Here is a 27,180-nt window from a genome sequence, read left to right as displayed (position 1 = left end):
GGCATTCAGTGACCACACTCGGACGGGCCATTCTCATCCTATCTCTTCTATATACTCGTACTTGACACGCACAAGGCATCGTTCGAAGTCAGCGTGTTGGACCAGCAGCACTGTCGTTGATCGCGTGTAGCTATGGTTTCGCGGGTAGTGCAAGATAGTGAAAGAGAAGCCGTGAAGTGAATCGAGTGTGAGTGCAACTGAGAAGACATCAAGATATACATACGCGTAGTTGTTCATAGTGTACAAAACGGAGATAGTAAACGCGCGACAGGCAGAAAAGGAGAAAGACTAGCGCACGAGAGAAAGAGAGGAAGAGAGAGAGAGAGGGGGGGAGAGAAAGAGAGAGAACGAAAGAGAGAACGCGTGAGAAAGACAGAGCAAAGGAGAGAAAGAGGAAGAGAGAGAGAGAACGAGTTAGAGAGAGCGAGAGAGAGAAAGAGCCAAGCAGTACTAGAGGAAAAGAGAAGCAGCGAGAGAAAGAGGAAGAGAGAAAGAGAGAGTGAGGGAGAGAAAGAAAGAGAGGGTGATAGATAGATAGAGAGAGAGAGAGAGTTCGATAGAAGGACGAAACTTGAGTGTGGAGAAGTGCGACACGGTGATAGATAAGTATCGAGTGACAGACACGGCTGAAACGAAAGAACGAACTTGCAGTAGGTGTACGTGGAAAGGGAGTGAATCTCTACGAACCGCGGTGCCAGAGGGTATACTTATCGAACGTCACATTCACGCGAGATAAACAACACGCGCCGACGGTAGACTCGTTGCGCGAGTCTGTTCTCTCTCGCTCGGGAATAATATAGTGGTGAGATCGTCTTTCTCTGCGCCGAGAACAACAGAGAACAACAGAAGTGGAAGGGAAGAGCGAAGAGGGTGAGTCGCGCGTGTCTCTCTCGTGGTGTGTCATGGGGTGTTTCGGCAGCCAGAGCAGTAAGGCCAGTCAGGATGACAGCAAGAACCAGAAGAGGCGCTCGGATGCCATTACCAGGCAATTGCAAAAGGATAAGCAAGTTTACCGGGCTACCCATAGGCTCCTTTTGCTCGGTAAGTAAACTCCCTGTATAAACTTTTTCTTCTTTTTCTGCTCCCTCTATTTCGCGGATATCTTACAATTACGGTTATGTTTCTCGTAAAATCTTTTCTCTCGTCCCGTTAAAGATTCTTCCGGCTTTATCTATCTTTTTTAGATACGGTACACTCTATATCTATGTACACGTGTCAGAAACGGAGAAAATTTCCGCTAGAATACCAGTTGAATCGGCTTCGATCCCCAATTTTGGACAAAAAGCGTACGGTCAGAGGATAGGCCGAACATTATCGCGATGTTCAGCAGCGCGTAATTCAATTTTATCGATTATCGTATGAGCCGGCACCCACGAATATCCAGCGGGCTGGCTGGCTCATGTTGTACCCTTTTCGTGTCGCTCTCTTCGTCTCCTTCTTCTCCTTCTCCCGACCAGTGAGTCTTTTTCACATAGTCGGCCAACGTGGGTGTGCGCGTGCGCCCTCACACATGCATGTACACCATCTACTTATTGCGATACTTAACCCAACACCTAGCTATTACCTTCCTATTCTTCGTTTATGTAGGTCGTCGTTCTAATTCGACGTGTGGACGTGTGTTGTGTGTTGCGTATAGTCGACTCGTAGCTGTAGGCTACGAAGCAACAGCTGTTACTGTATTGTTTCCCTTGCCTTGTGCAATTACGATCCTGTTCCTGTTTTCCAAAAAAAAAAAAAATATATACATACACATATAAAAGACACGATAATATGCCGCATTTCATGCATCCGTTGAATATCTTTATGGACAATCATGTACAAAAATCGGTACCGATATCTAGACGTACACGAATGATTGCTCTTGACCTCCACTTCCTTCGTTTTCCATACTTACATGTAAAATTGCACGATGCTTTTTTCTTTTTTCTTCCTCTTTTTAAAGGAAAGGAGAAAAGAAAGAAATATTTTTTATGTTTTAGGAGCGGGAGAATCCGGAAAGAGCACCATCGTCAAACAGATGAGGATATTGCACGTGAATGGTTTCAGCGAAGCGTAAGTTTCGTTGTTCCGTTACAGCGTTACGTTTAAGCCAATACGACGTTCAATATTATTCACGCAATACGGTAACGTCGTTCGTACATAACCTGGAGTCCTTTTTTTTTCTTTTCATTAATACGCACTCGTGAATGATTCAACCCGCGATTAATTCGGTCCATCGCGTGATTGCAATATCAACACGTGGTTCCAGCAAATTAGCTGCCATTTTGTCTATCTTCTCCCCCACCTCCCACCCACTTTCTTCCTTTCGCGCTATTTTTAACGGGCGTATTTTCTTCAGCGTTATTTTCGATCCCAATACACCCCGTGTATTATCCTCTCAACCGTGATAACTTTTTTAGGATCGCGATTTTTCCGCAAATCCCTCTAATGCACAAGTCTTTTTCTTCGCTTTCGATACCTTTCCCCCTCCCTTCGCCAATCAGTTCTCGCGTCCAGCTGTCCGCGCCGGGAAGCCAGCGGACGAATCAAAAATACGGTCGCGAAACGAGACCGACCAGACAGAAACAAGTCGTTATCGTGAAAAGAATGTCGGTACACCTATACATGGAAAATCAGGAGCAACTAGATAGGATGAGAACGACGTGCAAACAGACGGGCTCGGCCCGGTTCGTGTGTGTCGTAAATTCTGTCTGCCTCCGGCGCTGATAACGGACCCGAAGTACGCCTTATTACTACATTTTGCCGTGATTTCTTTTTCATTCGCCGTTTTCTCTCCTCCCCTCTCCTCCCACCTTCCATCTCACCCGGTTCCCCTTTTCGTTTTCGTTTCGGCTGGGACTGATCGCGCATGCGCATAGAGACGCCATAGCCCGAATTTTTTCGCCGTGAATCGCGGCAAATTTTTTTCTATCGAGTTTAACGGGTTCTTTTTCGTTAGCGACGCGATTCTAAGAAGCATTACGTGTCCGACGCGCTTGATGCAGATTTCGCTTGTTTACTATGGAAACATACCGTACAACCTCGGTATTTTTAGTCCTTTTTCGCCTCTTTCTTTTTCCGTTCTACCTTCTGCCGCCCCTGAGTTTCGCACGCATGCGAATTCGTGTCGCGCGAATTCGTTCCCGATCGCGTTTACGTATACACGTTCGGCTGGACTACGATAGTCGCGGGCAATTTAATCGGATGCAATTAAGCAAATAGAATTATGTAAATATATTTACATTTGCAGTAGCAGCTTTTGGAACACGGTTAGCTGAAACAGCAAGACGAAGCTTTTAACGTATAATCCAACTAAGCGGTAAAATTGTTGGCGTAGGCGGCTGTTCGATTATTTTTAGCGTTCTTGTATTCGAATATCGCGTGTAGCAGAGCGCGAGCCTTTTAATCCGCGGTCGCATACGCTCGAAACGTCGAAAATTGAGGGATAGCCGGCGGATATCTTTAATACGGGGTGGACAAGGATGGGAGAGGGAATGGCGAATGTCTGAGTAGCGTACGAGCGAGACAGATGCTACACGGCCGGCCTATACGCGACATCGTATTGTCTGGAGGGAACTCGAACGGAATAACAACGCGATAAAAATGGGAACCTGTATTAGATCGCGACTGTCGTCATTTTATAATGTACGCATATGGTACGTGTACACGATACGCGAGAGTCTTAAACGGCTGAACTTTGTTCGAGTGACGACAGGAGCCTGGCACAGGTATCACCATGAAGCGAGGCCCACATGAAAAATCTATCCGTTGTTACCGTTCGTGGACGGGAGTCGGCGCATCGATCGCCGGTATTAGATTCGCGAAATTTCCAGCGTGTCTCCAAATCGACGAAATCGTTATACTAAAACTGGCGTGATGCCGTGCGGTCTAAAATTACCGAATGACTCGGAAACCGCAAATAATGAAAACACGCGCGTATACCTATCATTCGAGTCTAAGCTGTTTCGATATTTGCTTACAAACATCATCGAGTCATTGTTTTCTTTTTACTTTTTTCATCTTTCTTTGTTTATTTCTTTCGCGCGATATTAAGGATGCTCCGACGATGTACTTAAATATCGCTGTATCGAGATGGAGATCGACGAACGAATTACAGCCTTTGTTTCTAAATTTTTCTGTACAGGGAAAAGCGGCAAAAAATCGAGGACATCAAAAAGAACATCAGAGATGCGATAGTGGTAAGAATTTCTTTTGGATATTTATTTTACGCTACAACCCTTTCAAATTTGCGCGCCACCCGCGCCCCGTCCGACATTTTTTCCCTCCATGCCTTGCGCTTATTTTTATTCCCGCTACGCGGATCTCGTAATCAACGGACCATTTGCCGGGACAAGCGTAAAGTGTACAGCGGAAGATAAAGTAGCTTATGTGTACTCAATGTTATTTCTCTGTTTCTCCAAGACGATTGGCCTCAACGATGGTAGCAACCTTATTAAAACATCGTTCAATGTAGGGTGTCGCGTATGCATGTGTCGCGGCCAACGATACGACACGCTTCCTTCTCCGAAAATATCCTTTCGCGGTAATATTCGCGAATCGCGTCGAATAAACGCGGTGTATTCTGGGAACACGGTGATTTATAGCCAAATCGATACGCGTTGGTGTTTTCTACACCACCACCGGTATCACGATGAGGGAACCGTTTCGGGCCACGAAATCGAACAACTTTTTACCCACGTCGACAGAGATAAAAATCTTGTTTTACGATTTCCATTGAAATCGCGCTATGAGACGAGCGTGTGTAAACGCGTCCGTTTTGACGGGCGTCCCGTCATTAAGGTTACGTGATGCGCCCGTAAATTCGCGATAGTTTAACGCCGTGCCGTGGAGAGCAGCGGTGCGCTGTCATCAATTTGTCGTTCGAGGCCGTGTTTAGATACGCGTATCGTCTGTAACCTTGCAATCGCTTCCGTATGTCGGGTGAATGTAATAGACAAGCTGCCCCGTGGCACTTAAGGATTATGAATGACATATTATCTGTCTCTGCAAAGATAGATACGGGTTAAGTGGGAATTTTGCACGAGTCATAGTACCGCGAGGAATGCACTTTCTTTTTCGTTCGCGACGGACAACGTCGTAGAGGCAATCGTTGGGGTATCACGCTTATAGGTTATGTGCACGTGGAGAATTTTTATCATCAGCTGTGTTCCTTTTCAGACGATAACCGGCGCGATGAGCACGCTAACGCCACCCGTTACTTTGGAGGATCCGGCGAATCAGAGTAAAGTCGACTATATCCTGGATGTCTCGTCCTCCCCGGACTTCGATTATCCCCCGGTGAGTCACGGCCAACCTATTTGTTCCGCACGCTCTCTGTATATGTGTGCGTGTGTATGTCTTCTTAATGTAATACAATGAAAAATGCGCTCCGGTCTCAGCGAGCGGTTCGCTCGTGTCTTTTCGTTGAATGAGAGACTGGTCTGACGGCCATTGGGGTACTTTACGTTGCCGTGCTGCGTATCTAAATCATTTATTACGTTTGCAGGGTGAACGCGGTCATGAGAGAGATCATAAGAGCGTAGAAACGATGGCGCTAACCGATTGCGATGGATTATCTGTTTCTCACGGTGACCGCGATAGACTTGCGGTATCACGAAATTTCGTCAAAGTTCACGATACACGCCGGGAGAATTTCTTCACGTGAGAGCCACTGTGTGTGGCATGATCGGTGTTTACAATGTTTACACAGTCACCGCACATGTTGGTGTGCTATAGTGTTCCGGCTATGATGTGCTGCGCCATTCCCCACCTCGTGTTTCATTTCGTCGATCAACTACCGTGCGCCTTCGATTATCGATGATCATGTCACGACGAGGGTGATTGAGATTCAGGCAAAGATTCAAATATTCTCCAATGCTTGCGAGATGCGCCGGTGGCGCCAAACGGCAGAAATTCGAATATTCTTGGGTCGTGTCTCGACTCACGTTCGAGTCAAGTACCTGATTTTATTTTGCGAAAAGACATCAATTAACCATGATTGATACGCTCCATGTTATATAGCGGGAAGTGGTCGCACTGAATCTTATTAGCGTGATAATTTTAATCGAGAAGAACATTATTTCGAGGTGCCCTATCGTGCACGCTCGAGCAGATGTGCGACAAGAATGTTCTGGTATGGATCGCTTAATTTCACAAGTCGGTGCGTACGATGAATGGTATAGCGAAACTAGTTAGGGGAAAACAGGGGAGGGTGTACCATTAAAATATTACGACACGAGCGAGCGCGGTACACGTTATTTAACCCGTTTATTCATTTTGTATTCAGGCCAGCAATTCTGCCGCACCTCTTTGGAACGTGCGCTGAAGTCGCTAGCTCGATTTATCCCTTAAAGATTCGCCGATTTGTTGTCCTTCTGTATTATGTCCACGCTTCTTACGAATTTGTCGAATTCACCTTACGTAACTTGGATCGATAACAAGGAGAATTATTAACGCGATTCTCTCGGCGAACCGACTCGAGTGTGTTTCGAGACAGACAAGGGAATATGTACGTCGAATAAAATCTCCGACGGTTCCCCGACTTCCTTGTCACCAGTGTCTTCGATAGCTTTCCCCGATACATTTACATGAAAACACGATGTAAGAAAACAGAATGTTCCATTGCACGAGGGCTAATTCTATTCGATAGACAAGATTTTAGATGTCGTAGAGGCATTGACATTTTCCTCAGCCAGCTGACTGGACTCTCGGATAGCTGTTGTAGAGACTTCTGTCACATCAGGGAGAATAATGATTTTCCGCTTGCCAAGAGGATCAGGCCGAGAATTTCACGAGATTCAAAAACTGCGAACGCTCTGTACCGGCGAAATCGACGCGACACATCTCGAAATAAAGTCGTCGCGACAAAATAATCCATGTGTTTTGCGTCATTCACTGGCAATTGCTGCTACGTGCATGTGTATATTATACTTTTACACAGCCTCAGGTGTATAGATGCAAATAATAGTTTCTTGCCCGCTACGCGCAATTCGACATGATAATCATCGGGAACATTGCGTCTAAATTAATCGAATTAAATCGCTGGCCATCGTTCGAGTTTTGAGCCATCACACGAGCTTCGTGTCTCGCGTTCCTCCTGAAGGGTGTAGCGGATTTTTGCACGACGTATCGTTTCATCGAAATACCTTAGACTGGATGAAAAACACCTACGGGTATGGTAAAGATAGTCATCCGCTTGCTGAGCAAGGTGAAGGGTTTAAATTTGAATTTCTACGATATACCGTGACCCGTTGTCGTGGAAAGAGACGATTATTCGTGCGAATAAACGCGTCTTTGTATCAAGAGGAAGTCACTCCAAACGGAGTCTACCTTTTACTTCGTTTCGTTGCCAGGAGCGTTCGATGGGCCGCGTCCAATTTGTCACTGTCGTTTCGCTGTTTTGCATATCTGGGCGCCGCCGTTCGAGGATACGGAAGTTTATTTCGAGTCGAATTCTACACCCGAATTTGACCACGACCCCGCCACGAGATGCGTATATTCGACGTGTGGTTAATCCCTGTTTCACGAAATACAACCGAATAAATGTCCATGTCCGTATACCGTATTCGTCATGGATCGCGAGAAGTACCAACGGCTATCTAAAATTGCCCCCTTTCAAACGTTTGTATTTTTTTATGCTAATCGTGATTCGAAATACGGGTGTAATTTCTGCGAGGAAGAAGGTAAAATCGAGATTTTGGTAGTTTGTACAGCGTCTTCAAGGTTGAGAAAGTTGGCTCGGTTTGCTTTGAGATCGGCAGCGCTCGAAGAGCTGGTGTTTCGAAAAACAAAAATTTAGCAATTCGAGGAAGTTCTGGACGCGGCTTTGAACGAGGTGTTTGCGCTTTGATTCGAGCAACAAGCATAAACCCGGTCATTTTCGCGGCAAATTAACATTGGCAGGCGTCTCGACTGCATTTCGAAATTAAATCCTACTCCGTTCGAGTGTTATCTCGTTCGCCGCCGTTTTTCTATCCGACAAACGCTTCGGCGATAGATGTTATTCGAATATTTATCTTGGCTCAGATACCTGGTCGATATCCATTTTTATAGGGGCGGATAATACGCGCGTGTAAAGCCAGCGACAGAATTAAATATGAAAATATTTTCGTCGATAACGGGACGTGCTTCGTCGCTGCTAGCTTCGCGCAACTTACGCGCGGCGAACCGTCTTTCTCGTTGGTCCAAACCGTGACGCTTTATATTCCGTTGTCACGATAGTGGTCGTGTTCGAGCCAAATTTTCCGTTTCGTCATAGCCGCACGTTTTTTTAGATAATTAATGAGACACGATAGAAACGGCCGCCAAACTGTGAACTTATTTGCGAATCACCCACGGATGCGACGTGAGACGATCATTTATTATCGAACACTATATACCTATCATTTCCCGTTTCACCTTGACGATTGTTCGCTAACCGAATTGCAATTCGTGTTTGCAGGAGTTCTACGAAATCGTCGAAACTCTTTGGAAGGACCGGGGCGTTCAACAGAGTTTCGAGAGGAGTAACGAGTACCAACTAATTGACTGCGCCAAATAGTGAGTTATCCCTGTTCTTACGTTCATCAGAACGAATCTAACGCACGCGAGATTGTCCAGATACGATGAATACGCGAGGATTCGTGGCGTGTCGTTGATAAAAGTTACGGGGTTAAAGTTATTGCCTAGGTTCGTAGCGTTAAATGGCTCGTGTGCTCGACGAGGCGCGACACACGGTTATTCTAATTCGCCCCCGTACTGGTATCGTGATTACGATAAGAAGCACGTACGATAACGTTTATACGACGATAATGGGACCGCGAATAGCGCCGGATTTGCCCACGGATTGCTTCGCCATCCTTTCAACTGTTCCGCGTGTGCCCGAGAGCGCATAACCTGGGACGAGAACTCGCGCTTCTGTAGAAAAAGTGTAACAGCTCACCTATGTACCTGTACACGTGACCGTGCCTGTATACCTGTATTCGTTATATCCTATCTGACTTGTAAATAGTCTGCAACGCGATTGGATAAATTTCGGAAGCGTTCTCATGACCGCGATACATATGGTATATCCGTGTATATTCATGGGCCTGTGACACCGATTTAATGCCAATGGAGACAATGCCTTAACGAGGTAATCGCTTTAATAGGGGCCACTCGTTTATCTAGGGGTTCTCGATGAATTGGCCCAACCTCGAACTTTTTTCACGCTGTTCACTGACACGCGAGCTTTTCAGGTACATATCGCAACTGCTTCGCAACACACCTTGCTTGCTTTTGTTCCACTCCTCCTCCTCTCTTCCTCAACGATATTTTTAACGCCGCATGCGAAACATTTGGCTTTCCTCGTGTCTTCCACCTGCCCGAAGTTCGACAGAGTTCGTCGAAGGATCGGAGCCTGGATCAAACGATTCTCCAAAGTTTGCTACGATGTTTGCCAATTCTTCGTATTTTCTCGCCGTAGACCAGCGATAAAGGAAATTTCGGGACGGGGATACCTTCACATCTATGATGCATTCGAATCGACGATGTCCGTGGAATGGTCAATAGTCTGTAATCGAACGAAATCGATGAAAGTCACGAATTTGCGAGGTTATTTTCCACATTCCCGTTATTTTCAACGTCACGTAACTTGGAGGGAACACCATGCGACCCGATCAATTTATATAAATCAGCGAAAAACTGGTCCGCAGCGGACCGTCCCGGTCCAGCAGGTCACTTTAAACTGTATCCCTTTGAAAATTACATAGGTGAGGCACAGGTTGTTGCACCGGGTCGTGGGCAAACGGGCGTGAATCTCGAGTGTAAACGCGAAACTTATCCGCTAAGCTAACAAAACCCAGCATGTGACTCCGTTTGCCGCTCATCAATTCGTCAAACACTTTAATTAGACAGAACTCGCTTTATATTTGGCTACAGCCTTGCGGGACATGTCTTTCGTGCCCGCATACGCGATTACCATGGATGTCGTCGTTACACTGTCAGTGGCATGAGAGATTAAAACGTTTATCGTTTGATGGCTCCCGTGAGACGAGCGGAACGAGAGTATGTTCACGATCGACGTTTAGCAGCCTGCCAAATAGTGTTTCGCGTTTCACGGCGAGATCGCATCAAGATCACGGCGCTAGTTTTCGTTTCGGTTAAAAATATGTTAGACCCGGTTACACTCCGGTTACTGCACCTCGTCCACCAACGTTTCAATTTTTTAACCTCTCTCTCTCCCTCTCTTTCTCTCTCTTTCGCTTTTCTCTTCTTTCCTCCGCTGTCCTCTTGTGCATCGAAATAGAAAGAAAGAGAGGGAGAGAGAGAAATCCGCCGATAAAAATAGTGCATCGTATTTTTAGGGAGCACTGCTTGAGATATAACGGAGATATTCGCGTGGACCACGGGGACGCTAGATTGTTGTAATTTTGGACGCCTGTTTGCTAAACATCTCATTCTTGATCAGGGGGACCGATCTCGGAGTTACACAGGACGAGACGCGGTCGACGGGGATTAACGGATTAGTCTGCATTTTCCCCTTTTCCGAGAACAATGTAATTTAAAGTTAAACAGCAGGGAATATTTGTATCGAAGATAAAGGGAAATATGGGCCAACGGGTAAGCTTCCTAAAATATCGAATTCGACTCGCTGCACGGCGAATAAATATTTGTCCGATGAGAATGAGAGATCGGTATGCAACAACGGCTGATTGTCGATTGTTGTTTCAGTCAGAGTCATTTCCGGGTTGAACAACTGTCAGATTTCACGCGATAAAATTCGCAGGTGAGGCGTATCGCGATGTTATCGCGAGGCCGGGGACTCCCCCGTATCTCCTTCGAACCCCGACGAGTCGCTGAAAATTCAATTCGACGCGATGTCACTTCGCTATCGAATTTTTTCTGTCGGATTAAAAATAAAGAAAAGGGGGAAGGAAGACGGGGAAAATGAAAAAGAGAAGAAAGAAGAAAAAAATGCAGGAAAGAGAGGAAAAAGGAGAAAAAGGAGAAAACGAGCGCTGTACACGGGGAGAATCGAGTAACGTGCCAATTACACGATGGAATACCTCGGCACACCTTAAAAAAGGAAACAAGTGTCGCTATATATAGACGCTGGTCTATATGCTGGGATCACTGATGTTGCCACACATAGTTCATGAATGTTTAGGTCGATAACAATCTTCTTCCGTAGCATCGTCACGTTAGATAAAAACCAGCATTTTTTATCCTCGTTAATAACTTTCGATGCCGGTGCCTAAATATAGACCGTAAAAAAATCGATGCAATCGTTTCAGAAAGTCTTCAACGTTTTCCCGAAAGTCAACGAGATTTTTCCCTTTTTTTTTTTTCCTCTATGAAATGAGCGAATCGAGGGTTGTATCGAATTTTTCGCTCGTTGTGTCAAAGCGAAAAGAACGAAAACGCGATGCACATCGGGGCGCCGTGGTCGTGGGGTAACTGGAACCATCGGGTTACTCAAATATTTGCGATACGAGCGAGCGATCGTTCCAGACGAAACAACGTTAGAAAGCGTCGAAATCAACGTAAGTGTACATAATGGATCCTCGACGCGGATTCGATTTGGTCTACTTCAATTCGTTACTTATGCAACTGCCATTGTTTTGCAGTCACTCTGACCTCGTTCAAAATCCTCGAACGTGATCGGCGAGTGTACTTTCCGCGATTTTATGAATCGGCGCTTACAAAGGATCCTCTGAAAGTTGAAGCGAGAAGATAAATTCCTAATCTCGTTTTGCCGATATTTCTTCGTTATTTCGTAACGAGGATGAAGAAATTTGGTGGCCAAGATGCCTGGTTTTTCGGAACCTGGCGCTGTCCGCCACGCAAGAGGAACGTCGCGAGTGTCGTGTCGTTAGAAATAACATTGTTAGAGTTGACCTCAAGGTCGGTAAAGTTACACCGCCGCGGTAACCAGAAAATCGTTCTGCTGTAGCCAGTGGGTCACGACCTCCTTCCTCTTTCAATTCTCCGGAGGTCGATAACCTCATTTCTGTGCGAGCGCGCCAATTTCATGACCTACCTTTCTCACGAGCCTACACACGATCCACGTAGCCACCTATCCCACGGCTTCTGTCAGCTCTCCTGTGCAACCACTTGCCGAAAATCAATCTCGCCGATTCGTGGTGCCTGAAATTTAGTCGACCAGCCAATTTACTTATGCCTGCTGGGGCCAATGGACGCTGGGATAATTGATGATGCGTCTCGCAGTTTGCCTCGTTGCCCCTTCTATCCTCCGTGTCGTGGAATCTGAACATCTCTTTCGGTTGTCTTTATACTGATTCGTTCGCGTTGAAACTTCCAGAAGAATGTAGACGACAGAACCAGAGACGATCTGATTATCCCGGTATTTCTCGAAGCGATGCTGTCACAGGGACTAATGGCGTGTTCCTTGTTCCAAGTTCCGCGATATTTCGAATGAAAAAGCGTCGTTGTCTGTACGGCTATCTAATATCCGGTCCGGAGAACAGTACCTACCGGTATCTGTCAGTAAATATATTATCACCGTCAACCGACTGTGGAAGGTTGTATGGTGGTGTCAAAGCGAAGACCCACCCCTGTAGGTTCTCGCGCGTACATACACCTGTACCGGGCACCGGTATACATACGCGAAGCTAAGTCTGCACGTACGATTGATGGCGAGCATCGGTGGCAGTGACCCATGACCCGGATTGGAAACTGGGTGCTAGAGAGGCATACCCGGCGAGGCCGAGAGGGCGAGAGTTGGGGTTAGGATAGGACACCACCGAGGATCGATTTTCCCCCTTCGTGCGCTCTATCCACCCTAGACACCAGCCAGGGAGGGTCTTTCGAGAGGAACAGCGACAGAGGATGGGAGAGAGGAGGAGTGAAAGAGAGCGTGGTACAAAGATGGAAGAAGAGAGAAACAGGGGAAAAGAGAGAGAGAATTCTCTGCGTTCGGTGCTCTCTCACCGTCCCACCCTTTTTCACCAGCTACTTCCGCCCTCCATCGTGTGTTATCGCACCACTTTCGATGGCGCACCGTTTCGACTCCGAGATTCTGGGTCCCGGGAGTTTGGGCAGCAGGGGATTATTTTCATGCTAATGATCCATAGAAACACTTAGAAATACGTTTGGTTCCGTTTTCCAGATAGGGTCAATTATAACGGCGCCTTTGTTATTACCTGGCAATCGGTTGCTCGAATCGTTTCCAGGGTAAACCATGAGCCCGTCGGTTTTTTAAACGGATACCGGGTCAAGCTTCCTGTGTGCGTGTTTGAAAAATTGAACAATCGTGAGCGTAGTTAGGCGAAGACGCGTCCGCGAACGCGTAAAGTGACTCTCACGATAACAATGGTTGACTCGTGGTGATCGTTATCGCGGTTGGACAACGTCGATCGGAAATAGTTATACGTTGATAGAGGCGTTGTTCGTTCTAGCATTGTCGAATGGAGATCACCTTGTAGAAATTTCGATTCTCCGCGAAGCTTGAGTACCGCGAGATGTCTAATCGTTTCTTCTGTTCTCTGTTCCAGTTTTCTAGATAAGGTAGCCATTGTTAAACAACCGGATTACACCCCCACAGAACAGGTAATCACCGACACGAGCTTGTAACCGAGATTACTCGTTACCAGGATCTCGTTGGAATGATACATTTTCTTGGTCTGTTTCAGGACATCCTCAGGTGTCGAGTCCTCACGTCCGGTATCTTCGAAACGCGGTTTCAAGTCGACAAAGTAAACTTTCAGTAAGTCCTCACCGATAGCTGCTCGCTTTACTCCAGTGTCATCTAACTATATATAGACGACGTATTACAGTAACATCGGCCGACGGTAAATATAACGCAAAGCAACGACGCGCACCTCATCCCGGCGTATATATTACAGCTATAGACTTACGTGCTATACGAGCAGCGAAATCCGTTAGCCGCGTTAACGCCTCCGCAACTTTATAATATTTTCCCTTTTTTGCCTTGATCCCCGCTTGCCCCTCTCGGTCAGATCCTGTGTTTCGCATTAACTCTACGGAGGAACATCCAGTCTTTATCGGTCCCCTGTGGAATTTCATCCCGTTAGAGTTAAATTTGCGGATCGATTCTAATTTCAATCTGTCTCTTTTTTCATCCGTCGATGGTGTTACGTAAAATATAACGTCGATGCGATTCTTTGCGTATATTCCGTCCGCAAAAGCGTTGTGATAGTATCTATAATCGTTTGTTCGTAGTATGTTCGACGTTGGTGGTCAACGCGACGAGAGGAGAAAGTGGATACAGTGCTTTAACGATGTAACGGCAATCATATTTGTAACAGCATGTAGTAGTTATAACATGGTACTCAGGGAGGATCCGACAAAGTTGAGACTCAAAGAAAGTTTGGATCTCTTCAAAAGCATTTGGAACAATCGGTACAGTTTCGTTTCTTGTCTGTATAGAGTTCCCCCGTTCGAGATCGATATCACGTTATATGCTTTTTTCCTTCCAGGTGGCTCCGCACAATTTCTGTAATCTTATTTTTAAACAAACAAGATCTATTAGCGGAAAAGATAAAAGCAGGGAAGCACAAATTAGAAGACTATTTTCAAGAGTTTGCGCGATATCAGACGCCGGTTGAAACTGGGGTCGTTGCAGATCCTTCGGAACCTCCTGACGTTATGAGGGCCAAGTACTTTATTAGAGACGAATTTCTTGTAAGTACTAGAAGCTTTATTAGAGATTCGTGTTTGGTTTTATTGCGCAACCTATAAATTTCTGATTGAACTGTTCGCAGCGTATAAGCACAGCGAGCGGCGACGGCAAGCACTATTGTTATCCGCACTTTACATGCGCCGTCGATACGGAGAACATCAAGAGAGTGTTTAACGATTGTCGGGACATCATTCAACGGATGCACTTGCGCCAGTACGAGCTCTTGTGACTTCGTTCCTGCCGACATGTCCTGTCATCTATTCGTATAAAAATTACGGTAGTGCTCCATCTTGAGCTAACGCGAGTCAAGCCAGTCGTACTGTGGGCGATCTGAATAGTATCGCGATGTACGACGACACAACGTTGGTGCGTGGAACTCTTCTTCGCGTATCTGAAGCGTTTAATTATTCAGAAAGTAACGCGTCGAAGAATCCGCGCGTACGCATACATGATTGATGACTGCGAGTCGATCGTTCTTCTTCGACGGAGAGTTCAAGGAGAAAAGTTGATACGCAGCGGTTGGGGATTACCTAAAAAAAAAAAAAAATCTGTCTCGCAATGGAGAGAGTAGTTCTCTTTTTTGCACAGAATCGCTTACTATGTCATTGGTGTACAAGCAAATTATGCCCTTGCGCATTCTACTCTAACGATCGTTTCGATAGAAAAAAAAAAAAAAAAAAAAAAAGAAAAGATGTCTCGGGCATTTCGATCACTCGACTCCTTTTTTAGGTTTTGTCGAGAGTGTGCTGAACGTCGTGATTTGGGGGGAAAATAATATTCGTTGCTAGAAAAACACGTGCAATTTTAACTATTACCTCGTTAATTTTATTCTTATTACGCATCAATTCGTTGATAAGAGAGTGAGAGAAAGAGAGAGCGATTGGAAGAGAGCGAAAGCGTACGAATGTCTTAACGTGGGCCATTGTTACAGAGTAACATGACGGCGATCGTGTAACGGCTCTTTCGTCCGGCACACTCGTCGCGTTATTATCTCGTTCAGATTTAGTATTAAGAATGTTTCCTAAGACTTAGGTGATTTCTCCGATAAAAATCCTTATCGTTGAACATTTCTTTACTCATTTTTCGAATCTCTATTTTTTCCTTAACCCTTAAAACGATTTAATTATACGATCTCCGTGTTTATTGGTAAATTAATTTTTTCGAATTTCCGAATCTCAACTTTTAATCGCATTGGCCCGACCCGTAGGAGTCTCAGCCGCACCTTTTTACAAGAAGAGTATTTTGTGAGATTTTACAGTATTTCGAAGAGCGTTTTAATTATATAACTATGTATCAAATATGTACAGGGTGACCGTCCACGGATTCATGTTTTTATGTGCGTTTCCTATGAATCGAGATTCCTCACTGATATCGTTTTTACTGATTTCCATTGAACTACTTTAATTCGTGTACTTAGGCACATATATTATCATTGTAGCTAGTGTCTACATATAAATCCTAAACGTACGCAAGAGAAATGTGCCACGTGGGAAATTCGTTTTACACGTACACTTCTGACTATAGTGTTAGGCTCCAACTTTACAACAATCAAAGTACGTCAATGTAAACGTTATAACATACGGAGGTATAATATGTTGCTTATTTATTCGACTTCGTAACGTAAAGTCCCGCGTCTCGTTTTCGAGTAAATGCTTTATGTCCCGAGGGTATGCAACGGTAACATGTACAAATTTCGATCGGTGCATCCAAATGATCAGTTATCATCGGAACTTCTTAGGGTAAAGTTTCCTGAACCAAAGTGCGATGTGCGAATTTCTTATCTCACGTATCTTTACTATTTGGACACCCTGTATATGGTAAGTCTCCTCTTATTTTCTTTCGAATCACAATTGTACTTTTTCCTCTCATTTTTCTCTTTTTCTTTTTTTTTTCTTTTTTCCTCTCAATTTCATACTAGATTCAGAGGACGAGAGGGGTTTGTACGCGTGTGCGGCTTGCTTTGGAAGTACGCGCATTGCGGCTATATCTCGCACGTGCGTACACGTGCATTCTACTATAAATATATAAACTTGATGAATTGATATATGTATTAGTATCAGAGAAAAATATTCATCTCCAATGCAATGCGCTTTTCTTTTTCGTAGCAGCACGTTTCACTCGCATACCTTCGCCCTCGTACCCCTAAATTAAGTGCGGGTTACTGATCTGTGTAACAACTACTTTTATAATAGATAACGAGAGTTTAACGTCAAATTAAACTGAGTAAAATAAGGATACGAATAAGCCACGTTCCGAAGGTTTATGTAACACAACGTAACTATATTGGGCCATCCGGTCTTACTATCCTTATTATCTTCTTATTTCAAAGATTTTTCTAATCAACTCGATCACGTTCGCTCTTCTTTCTTTATTAGCTACAATCAACTCTTGTTTTTTCCTTTCTTTCTTTTATCAATTAATTTATATACCAAAAGAAACGGATAAAATGTTGCGCACGGAACGTTTCTAAGGGAAAAAACGAATTGACCGTTTCATCGACCGTTTTTCGATTCTTTTCTCTTTATGTATCTTTGATCTCGTGACGTTTTCCTTCGTTAAAGTTCTACGTCAACGAATCGTTCTTATTTTCGTGTCCTTTGAAAAGTGTTTTATCCAATAATATGGATACGTTGATTGTTTTCGGTCCACCCGATGATATATCATCTAATCATGTGTAACATTGTGGCTGTTGAAACGATGAGGATAGAAATTCCGGACATTGCATAACGGTTATTCCGTACATGCTGCGAGCCCACACCCTCATAAATGTACTCTCATGTAATATCAATGTATGGGCCCGTGTGCATACATATATATGTATACCTATCGTACTAAACATAACTGACAAGCCATAGTTTGTAACGGTATTTATAACTTTACGAAGTGTTATTTTTACTGTAAAACTTGATGACAGATGTAAGAGTGACAGCAAGGATGCAAGGGAACGAAAGACAGCGAGTCTGTGTCTGCGAGTATTAATTTCGAATCAGCCTCGTCGAACTATCAATGCGTCATTGCTTTGTATCCGAACGAACCTGTCATTGTTGTATTTACAAATAATAATTACTTGCACCGCTTATTTTTACATGTACATATTCACATGCCTGGTACATTGTACGTACAGTAAAAGAAAAAAAAACTTGTGCGATCGGCATATGTATACAATATATATATATAATATATATGTACGTATATATAATGTATGTATGTATATGTATATCGGTATAATCGTGACCACGTAAAATTTATTAGTTATTAATTCGGAATCCGTTTGTTTCTCGCTTGCGTATGCGCACACAACAGTCGATTATAATTACATTTACGAATTTCGTTTACATTCAACAAGTAGTAGTAGCAAGTATTTCTTTCCACTTTTGCATATATTTTTATTGCACCGCGGCCGACGAAAACGGACAATTAATCTACGAATACCTCTTCGTTTCCACTTCTTTATATATAATTTCTTTTTTCTCTTTTTTTTCTTTTTTTCTTGGTCAATCAAACCGCATTTTCCCTCTTTCTCTCCTTTCTGTTGTCCGATGCCGCTGGATAAAGCATTCAAAATTAGGACGAACGCGTTTCTCTATTAAAAGGAAAAAAGAAAAAAGAAAAAAGAAAAGAAAACGAAAAATAAAATCGTAACGAAAAAAGAAAGACGTATAAGAATACTCGCAACAATACTAATTACACAATACTCGTTCATACTCTGGCATACACGAAATGATGGTTTATATCTCTTTGTGCTGGATGAACATTAAAGTTTCACGGAAGTTTCATCGACAGGTAATATTACCTGTCGATGAAACTTCCGTGAAACTTTAATGTTCATCCAGCACAAAGAGATATAAACCATCATTTCGTGTATGCCAGAGTATGAACGAGTATTGTGTAATTAGTATTGTTGCGAGTATTCTTATACGTCTTTCTTTTTTCGTTACGATTTTATTTTTCGTTTTCTTTTCTTTTTTCTTTTTTCTTTTTTCCTTTTAATAGAGAAACGCGTTCGTCCTAATTTTGAATGCTTTATCCAGCGGCATCGGACAACAGAAAGGAGAGAAAGAGGGAAAATGCGGTTTGATTGACCAAGAAAAAAAGAAAAAAAAGAGAAAAAAGAAATTATATATAAAGAAGTGGAAACGAAGAGGTATTCGTAGATTAATTGTCCGTTTTCGTCGGCCGCGGTGCAATAAAAATATATGCAAAAGTGGAAAGAAATACTTGCTACTACTACTTGTTGAATGTAAACGAAATTCGTAAATGTAATTATAATCGACTGTTGTGTGCGCATACGCAAGCGAGAAACAAACGGATTCCGAATTAATAACTAATAAATTTTACGTGGTCACGATTATACCGATATACATATACATACATACATTATATATACGTACATATATATTATATATATATATTGTATACATATGCCGATCGCACAAGTTTTTTTTTCTTTTACTGTACGTACAATGTACCAGGCATGTGAATATGTACATGTAAAAATAAGCGGTGCAAGTAATTATTATTTGTAAATACAACAATGACAGGTTCGTTCGGATACAAAGCAATGACGCATTGATAGTTCGACGAGGCTGATTCGAAATTGTGCGTTTGTTTGTTGGGATTGTACTATTCGATGTAGTACCTTCGAGAACTCTGATACGTTGGCGATTTTCTCGATCGCGTAACGACGCGTACACGTGTATGTGCATTTAAATCTCTCGACAGTGATTGCGACCATTTTTCATTGTTATTTTAACGTAACGACGAATTGTATTTTCTTTTTTGTTCTCCTCGATGCTGCAACAGATTCAGACGGCCCGATCGCGTTTACGATCGCGTCGTGCGAATAGAAATCGTCGATGAACACAGCACGTCGTCCACGAAGTGCATTATCCGCTTGCATTTCGCAATATCCTTTGTGGACCACGTTGCTGAGAGAGCATTGCCTTAAAAAGCGAATGTTGAAGTATGTAGACCGAGAATGGGCATGGTTGGAATCGTCGTACCGAGAGACAGAGGTGCACAAGCTGATGGATGCAACGTTGCTGGTAATCATTGTCGGTAAATAATTAAATGTACCCGGTCGAATTCGATTCGTTGGCACGACTGCATCATCGAGGTCATTTAATTGGTTTAGGAAAAAAATTCGAAATTCTAAATTTCGATTCGTTACACGTTTCTAACAAAGTCACGGAACGTCTGCTCGTAGATAAATACGCGTTTTGCGCTATCATGTTCGCGTTTATGTTAATAATACAGAGTCATTTATTGTGATCGTACTATCGTTACACTGTTATTCGATAAGAAATTGTTTTTACACAGTCAGCGATTACTGCTGTAATCATTGTTAAAAGTTATCTTCGGGAGAAATTAGATTCATCTGTCCAATTTAGAATAATGTATTTATTTAAACGGCCACGATCAGTGCAGATTCAAATGTGAACATTGTAACGCTGTATTCGAGTTGTGGTTGTCTTTCGAATAATAGAAATGTTCGTTTTTCGTATATCGTAATTATTTATGTATATTCGAAAGGAAAAGCTTCGATGTTTTGTCACCGAAGAAAAGGAAGGAAAAAGGGAAAGAAGAGAGAGAAAAGAGAAAGAAAGGATGGAGAAAGCTAGAGAAACGTCTTCTACAATGAGCGTTCGCCGAAGCTCGGATCGTGGTCTCGTGCAAACATACGTAGTTCTAATACGATTCAGTGAGAAACAAAGTTTTCAGAAGTCTTAATGCAAGGCGAAGGTCGACTCGTGAACGACGTATGCATCTGCGTATATGCATAGAGACTGGATAATCGTTCTCAAAGTTGGAATTATTAAATCAATGACGCATGCACGAATGCATGGAAAGTCAATAAGTTCAATCGTTCGAGATTACGATTATCATTCGAATAAATACCGATGCATTTTCTACGTGTGCAGAGATGTAAAGGTGCTATTTTTATTTCTGGTTAAATTGTTTCACCGCGGAAAACGTAGAGCGAAAGAGAGGGGCGATAGTGTGGAAAGGAGAGAGGGGGAAGCGTCACTCGATCGAACAGACGCGCCGATTCGTCTTAATTTATTTCGAACAACAATACGTTCGTTATTGTTTCTGTCAGCTTCTCACTTTTCAATGCCTTTGACGGTAAAGTAGAATTAATCGCTTGCGTCAGACGATTATTATGATTTACCTTGGAACGTTCTTTGAATATTTTCGCTAATCGTCTTCGCGTGTGTAACGAACACGTTACGTTTATGATTAACGGGTATTTCATTAGTAGAACGAACGCGTAAACGTCATACGGTCTTTCCGTGAAAGTATCGCAAAACGTATAAAAGAAGATGTATCTCAGAGTTCCCTGTAAATTTCCCAGATGTGACATAGTTTTTCGGAGGTGAGTCCTTACCACTTACCTTTCCATCCAGCCATTCGAATTTGCGAATATAGGCAATAAAAATATGTTCCATTGTCTTCTATCTAGAACATCTCGATAACCATTGTATATCATGGTTCTGCAAACGTTCCCCGATTGTGGATCGTACCTATCTACATACATATATTCTCAGTCGTTTCTTTGATTCTTTATACTTCGTCGGAAATTGAGGTTATCTTAATAGAACTCTTAGAATCATCAAAGTGATCTTACGATTGGGAAACCGTTCATACTCTCATGATTTCTCGTTCGTTCAATTCTAGGGTCACAATTCATAATTTAACGTGAGACCACTTCGACTTGAAGACTTATTAGATAAAATTGTGAAAGGCAAGAGAAAAAAGCTACTTGTGCCTCGAGCGCGGCAACTATCCTATTCGTTAAGCAAGGGAACGAGAAGAGCCACGTATTGTGTCGAAGTAATTTGTATGAAAATATATGTGTACGATGATCGATCGTTAGTGTTGTCCGAAGTCTAACTTTTCCTTTCTAGTCTTCAACGTATTGTTCGCTAGGATCCAAAACGTTCAATAATCACGAGCATACTTTTGCCATGAGGATAACGCTTTATAAAATCGGGGACATTGTTTTCGAATAACGATGCATCGTGGTTAGAATGATGCTCGAATTTGGAAATTGGCGAACACTCTATTGGAAGTATAATTATTTGGAAACTTATTTGGAAATTACGTAAACGGAGAAAGGAATTTATCTCGTCGATTTTACCGAAGAATTAGACGACGGTTCACTTAATTGTTCGTGCATAAATGTATTCACGTAATAATGGATGAGAACAGAGAAACTAAGAAAGCAAAAGGGAGAGAAGAGTTTTATCGACTCGTCAATAAGTAACCCCCCTCCCAAAGAAAAAGACCCGTGTTTTCTCCCTAATTCTTAATGAATTCGTTGTTGCGTGTCTCTTAGAAGTATGTTTAGCTGAAGACTTAAGAAAGATGAATTACTATTGATGCAGGCGCAAAAGTAAGAGCGAAAGGAGGAATCGTTGAACAGTAACATTCGAATAAGCGCTAACTATAGAGTGAATGAATAATAACTCGTAGAAAGCAAAAAAAAAAAAAATACACAGGAAGTGGTAAAATATGCGTGATGTAAATGAATAATAATAACACGAGAAATTCGTTAGGAAATGAAATTAAATGTTATCCGCCCCATGATTTCTTTCGATATTAAAATATGCTCCCGCGAAAATGGGCATGAGGAATTTTTTTAAAAAAACCTAGACTAATGAGTATCCACGATATAAATGCACAATAAAAAGGTAAAAAAAAAAAAAAAAGGAAAAAAACATAAGCCGACACACATTGCGTACAATGCAATCAAACGAAAAGATATGGTTACTATATAAAATACGCGAACAAGTATTGATCGCCTCAGTCGTTTAGTTGTCGAAGCTATTTAAGTAAGAATCGTGGGGTGGACATGTAGTATATATGATAAACTGATATACATATAAATACATAAATAAATAAATATATATATATATATATATATTTATGTTATATAAATATATATGTATATTATATAAATATAATTCATTGAGTTAATGCGATCGAATGATTTCATGAGTGTGATAGCGTGTATGCATTAAGAAAAAAAAAAAAAAAAAAAAAAAAAAAAAAAAAAAAAACGAAAGAGTGACTTGTACGACTGTAAATGTGTTTTTAAATTACAAGAAGATAAAAATATTTCATTCTCATTCTGTGATGACTGTCTGAATATGAAGAGAAAAAAAGAAACGTTTTCATTAATCTATGCTGATTAATCAATTAAATTATTATAGCGAGTAAAGGGTTCGACTCGTGTTGTACTAATTGTGCAAAGGGAATAAAAAAAATCCATCTACAAGTGTGAAGATACGTGCGCCTCGTTTACTCGTGTGAATAAGATAAACACGTTATGTTCGTATAGCGTGTTACACATGAATCATATACACTATTTAAAAAAAAAGAGGGAGGACACGTACGCTATATCTGAATGCAGAAAACAAACAGTATGATTTGTATACTGTATAACTTTAGTCGTTTACCATTGATTTCGAGAAATGTGTATAAATTATTATGTGTAATTAAACAAAAGTCATTTAGTAAATTCTAAGAGTATATGATATATGATATGATATATATGTATAAATATACATGTATATACATATATATGCGCGCGCGCGTGTGTATGTGTGTATGATATATATATATATATATATGTATCACATATGCGCACGTGCGTGCACATGCACATATACAAAACAAATCATACAAAGATATTGTGAAAATTACAAAACCAACAACACTGCAAGGCCACTGTATTATACATTTGTGTAACTAAAATAGTGATGGTACAATTATGAAGATTATAAAAATACAATAAACACTTACCGTATGTCTTATATACACATATGCTATCTAAGTGCTATCTAAGTCATATTTTTTTTAAAAGAAGTTATATCAAGGATGTTTCGTTAATAGCTAATTATGAAGTAAATATTGAGACACGTTGTTACGTGAACTAAGACGTTATATTACTTGTAACAAATTTATATATTACATTTGGAAGTACACTATATTTATAAATACTAAGAGATTATTCAAACACTAGTATAACATATTAAAACACAATATTTAACGATAGAGTGATCAATTCGGAACATATAAACTTAGCTTCTCATATAGTTATGTATAATCTAAAGCTGAAAACATTTCAATTTGCTGTTTTCACCAAATGTCTTTTCAGATACAAAAGTTGAGTTTCTGATTCTAATGTGGTTAAGTCGGACACGTAGGGCATTATTTGCTGAACATGATTTTGATAGTTTGAACCTAAAAATTTATATATATATTACGATACAATTTACATTATGACACGAATATAAAGTTTACATACCCATGGCTGCTTTCTTTTCTCCATATGTAACTTTTCCGTCAAAATCATTTAGTGGAACATTAATGTCTGCCTCGACTTGTTGGATTGTAACATTTAAATGATCCTCAATTTCAGCTAGATACTGCAAAACAATAACCATAATAATCAAATATCAAAAAGAAAGTAAACTACATTACGTTAAAGCTTACATTCGGTTCGTTATACCATACGCAGCAACCACCCGCGTCAGTGAGATTGGTGTTGTAACAATTTCTTCCGCGAGAAGAACACCATTCACCGTGATACCACACTTTTTCAGGAACTTTACTAACTAGCGAAATAGCTAAACCCATTCGTTCAGCTCTACCGACTCTACCTATGCGATGTACATAATTTGATTTCTCGTCGGGTAGCGTCATATTAATCACTATTAAAAGATTACATAATCAGTAGAATCATAATTATATACAATCTTATTAAGTATTGATAGTAAAGCAATACAGATTACGTACTAAAAGGTAATCCTGAAATATCTAAACCTCTAGCTGCGACATCGGTACAAATCAAGAATTTGACTTCCTGTCTTTTAAATTTTTCTAAGTTAGATTTACGTTCCGCAGGTTTTCGATCACCGTGTAAACATACACATGAAAACTGGTTTCCACCAGATTGTTTTAAATATCGTTCCAAGTTATCGCAGTCTAATTTAGTTCTACAGAAAATAATGACTCTATCCATTTTATGCTGCCTAATGGCACGAATACAGTACTCGCCTTTTAGTATCTTTACAGCCTCCGAAAGTGTCTCTGTAAAACAGATTTAACTATATACTTGATAAATCGAAATTACAATGTTATACGGGAACTATATAATTTAAAACACACCAGGGTCGCTGTTTCCAGGTCTTACATTATCTCTAGTATGAACACCATCGGTTTCTATATGTTTTCTTAAATTTTGCCACGATTTATCTTTCTGTGGATCTATTATTACAACAACATGATGTACTGTTTCAGGAACTGCATCTTCACCTTTCAAGTCTACCCATGTTGGGAAATGCATTAAACGTTCCTACACAAAGTAAAAACTTGTTATAAATTTTTTGCATAAAATATTGTACGAAATATAAACTGTAATTGCAAATACTTACTGCCATCTTTTTTACTTCAAATGCATGCAGTGTTGCAGAACAAACAATCATCTGTAATCTTTTTCCATCTGATGTAATTTTTGGTATTTGTCTGTGCAAACGATCAATTAATTCCGTGTATCCTTGTTTCAATAGACCATCAGCTTCATCTAAAATAAAGAACCTAAAAACAACATTTCTCTGTAGGGACGACTATTTTTATAAACCTAGTACAGAATGCATTGTAAAGTACCTGCAATGTGTTAAAGACAAATAGCCGCCTTGTATTAAATCTTCTAAACGGCCTGGTGTTCCAACTACTATATCCACACCAGAATTCAATGTAGAAATTTGATCTTTTACACTAACACCGCCAATAACTAATAATTCTCTAATGACTGGATCTTTCAGATATATCTTAAACTGTGGAAGAATATCATTTTATCGTGTTTAATATTAAATAGGAATTAAGTATTTTAATATCAATTGCAACTACTGACACCTTACTTTCTGAATTTGATTATAAGTTTGCTCTGCAAGTTCTCTGGAAGGTTCCATAATTATAGCTTGGGGAGCATTGCATTTAAGTTTGCCATCTTCTTTGTTTTGAGTTTGGCTACTGTTTATAGGATTTTCTCTTACAGCTTCCTTAGGTGCTGAAGCAACAGCTATATAATCATTTGGTGGTGGATATTTAAATGGCTTTGCTCCAAAGTTAAATGACATTTCTGCATTTTTCAATACTACAGATGGGTAAAAGGTCTGTGATTTTTGTTGAGCATTTAAAGTAAATGCTGGACCCAGGTCTGCACCATTCAGTGTAAAACTAATTTCACCTTTTGATAAATTTAGAAGACATCCTACTACATCATGCATTCCAAAAGCCTTTCCATAATTATCAAATTGCTTTGCATTTGATTTTTTACCAGTACCGCCATAACCAAAACCAAATTTATCTGTTCCCAAATCCAGTGAGGCCTATTTTACAAATATAATGTTAATTATAATTATTTTAATATTATTTTAAGAAAAAACAAATAAAAAATTAAGATAATTACTTGATACACGACACAGTCCTTCATCAGTTACCACAGCTTCAAAATAGTACTTGTCTTTCCCTTGAATTCCTTTGTTTGTTCTACAACCATGCCATTCTTTCTGTTCACGACTCTGACATCTTAAACCATCCGGAGTTACAGCTAATGCTCTACCTCTGTCAAATAAACTTAATGTCCAATTTGCAGCTACAAATAATTAAAAATTCTGTTCAGCATACGAAATAAAGATAAAACATGTAAGAAGTATAAAAAGAAATAGCATACAATGTTGATGACTTCCAGCTGAACTACTGCTAGTTTTACCAGATTCTAGATCTTTTAGGGTTTCCCATACAATTTGTAAAACTGGTAAACAAAAAGCACCGGTTTTACCACTACCAGTTTCTGCTGCCATTAATACGTCTCCACCACCCAAAATTAATGGAATCGCCTCAGCTTGAACATCAGTTGGTAATCTGCATAAAGATACTCAGTAGTACTTGATAATTTCTTTCATATATAAGACAGAATTTTATTTGACTTACGTCCACTCCATTTCATCAACTGCTTGTCCAATTTCGGGCAATACACCCATTTCTAAAACAAAATATTATTAATGCATGAAAGATTTTGACAATTTCATTACTAATACCTGTAATTATAATCATTTTAATCTAATTGATATATCAAAGATTCGTCTAAAATAAGATATTTACCCTCAAATGCTGTCATTGTTGAAATTTGGTATATATTATTTCAAAATTAAATTTCACAATATAATATTACAACACATACGCCGGTACTCTTTCAAGAAATGAAAAATTTCATCTGGAATAGTCGATGCGAGTGTCATCTATACTTCATGTGTGAATCATAGAACATGTAAGATGTAGTATGAAACATGTTCACATCTTATATGCTGTCTAATTTTTAATATTTACTCAATATTAGAAATATATTCTGAATATCAAATATTATCATTGAATAAAAATCATTCCAACAAATACGTACAAATACTAGAAAATATTTTATAGAGGATAGGAATTATTTGTTATCATTTACGAATTTGCCCTGAAATCATATTATTTTTGCGCAGGATCACATACGATAGTGTGTTAGTGTG

At 40.8% G+C, this 27,180-nt stretch overlaps 2 protein-coding genes and 1 long non-coding RNA gene across 4 annotated transcripts; 2 read left to right on the top strand and 1 right to left on the bottom strand.

Annotated features, from left to right (window-relative positions):
* The first annotated feature begins 8 nt into the window (after positions 1-8).
* On the top strand, positions 9-16,467 carry Galphas (G protein alpha s subunit). Of its 2 annotated transcripts, XM_017900847.1 has the most exons (11): positions 9-187; positions 652-1,041; positions 1,980-2,052; positions 4,124-4,178; positions 5,158-5,277; positions 8,420-8,517; positions 13,452-13,506; positions 13,590-13,663; positions 14,140-14,319; positions 14,397-14,601; positions 14,682-16,467. In XM_017900847.1, exons 2-11 carry the CDS (start codon positions 903-905, stop codon positions 14,826-14,828), a joined length of 1,146 nt encoding a protein of 381 aa, XP_017756336.1. In that variant the 5' UTR covers positions 9-187; positions 652-902; the 3' UTR covers positions 14,829-16,467. The 2 variants fall into 2 exon arrangements, with proteins under 2 accessions (XP_017756336.1, XP_017756327.1); XM_017900838.1 differs by lacking the exon at positions 9-187 and having other exon boundaries at positions 498-1,041.
* A 2,516-nt stretch (positions 16,468-18,983) lies between these two features.
* LOC108548058 (uncharacterized) lies at positions 18,984-22,094 on the top strand. Its single transcript, XR_001890244.1, has 2 exons — positions 18,984-20,975; positions 21,278-22,094. It is a non-coding gene; the product is annotated as an uncharacterized LOC108548058 (long non-coding RNA).
* A 1,583-nt stretch (positions 22,095-23,677) lies between these two features.
* Positions 23,678-26,878, bottom strand: Ddx1 (ATP-dependent RNA helicase Ddx1). Its single transcript, XM_017900819.1, has 12 exons — positions 26,774-26,878; positions 26,603-26,654; positions 26,343-26,533; positions 26,056-26,264; positions 25,528-25,998; positions 25,274-25,443; positions 25,042-25,204; positions 24,776-24,962; positions 24,404-24,697; positions 24,101-24,318; positions 23,913-24,033; positions 23,678-23,848 (listed from the first exon to the last, which is right to left on the bottom strand). The coding sequence occupies exons 1-12, from the start codon at positions 26,787-26,789 to the stop codon at positions 23,730-23,732; spliced, it is 2,211 nt and encodes a 736-aa protein (XP_017756308.1). The 5' UTR covers positions 26,790-26,878; the 3' UTR covers positions 23,678-23,729.
* Between the last annotated feature and the right edge of the window lie 302 nt (positions 26,879-27,180).

Source organism: Eufriesea mexicana, unplaced genomic scaffold (assembly GCF_001483705.2).
Source record: "Eufriesea mexicana isolate 0111107269 unplaced genomic scaffold, ASM148370v2 scaffold474474835, whole genome shotgun sequence".
NCBI lineage: Eukaryota > Metazoa > Arthropoda > Insecta > Hymenoptera > Apidae > Eufriesea > Eufriesea mexicana.
Note: the sequence above shows the minus strand (reverse complement) of the source record. Positions and strands in the feature narration are given on the sequence as shown.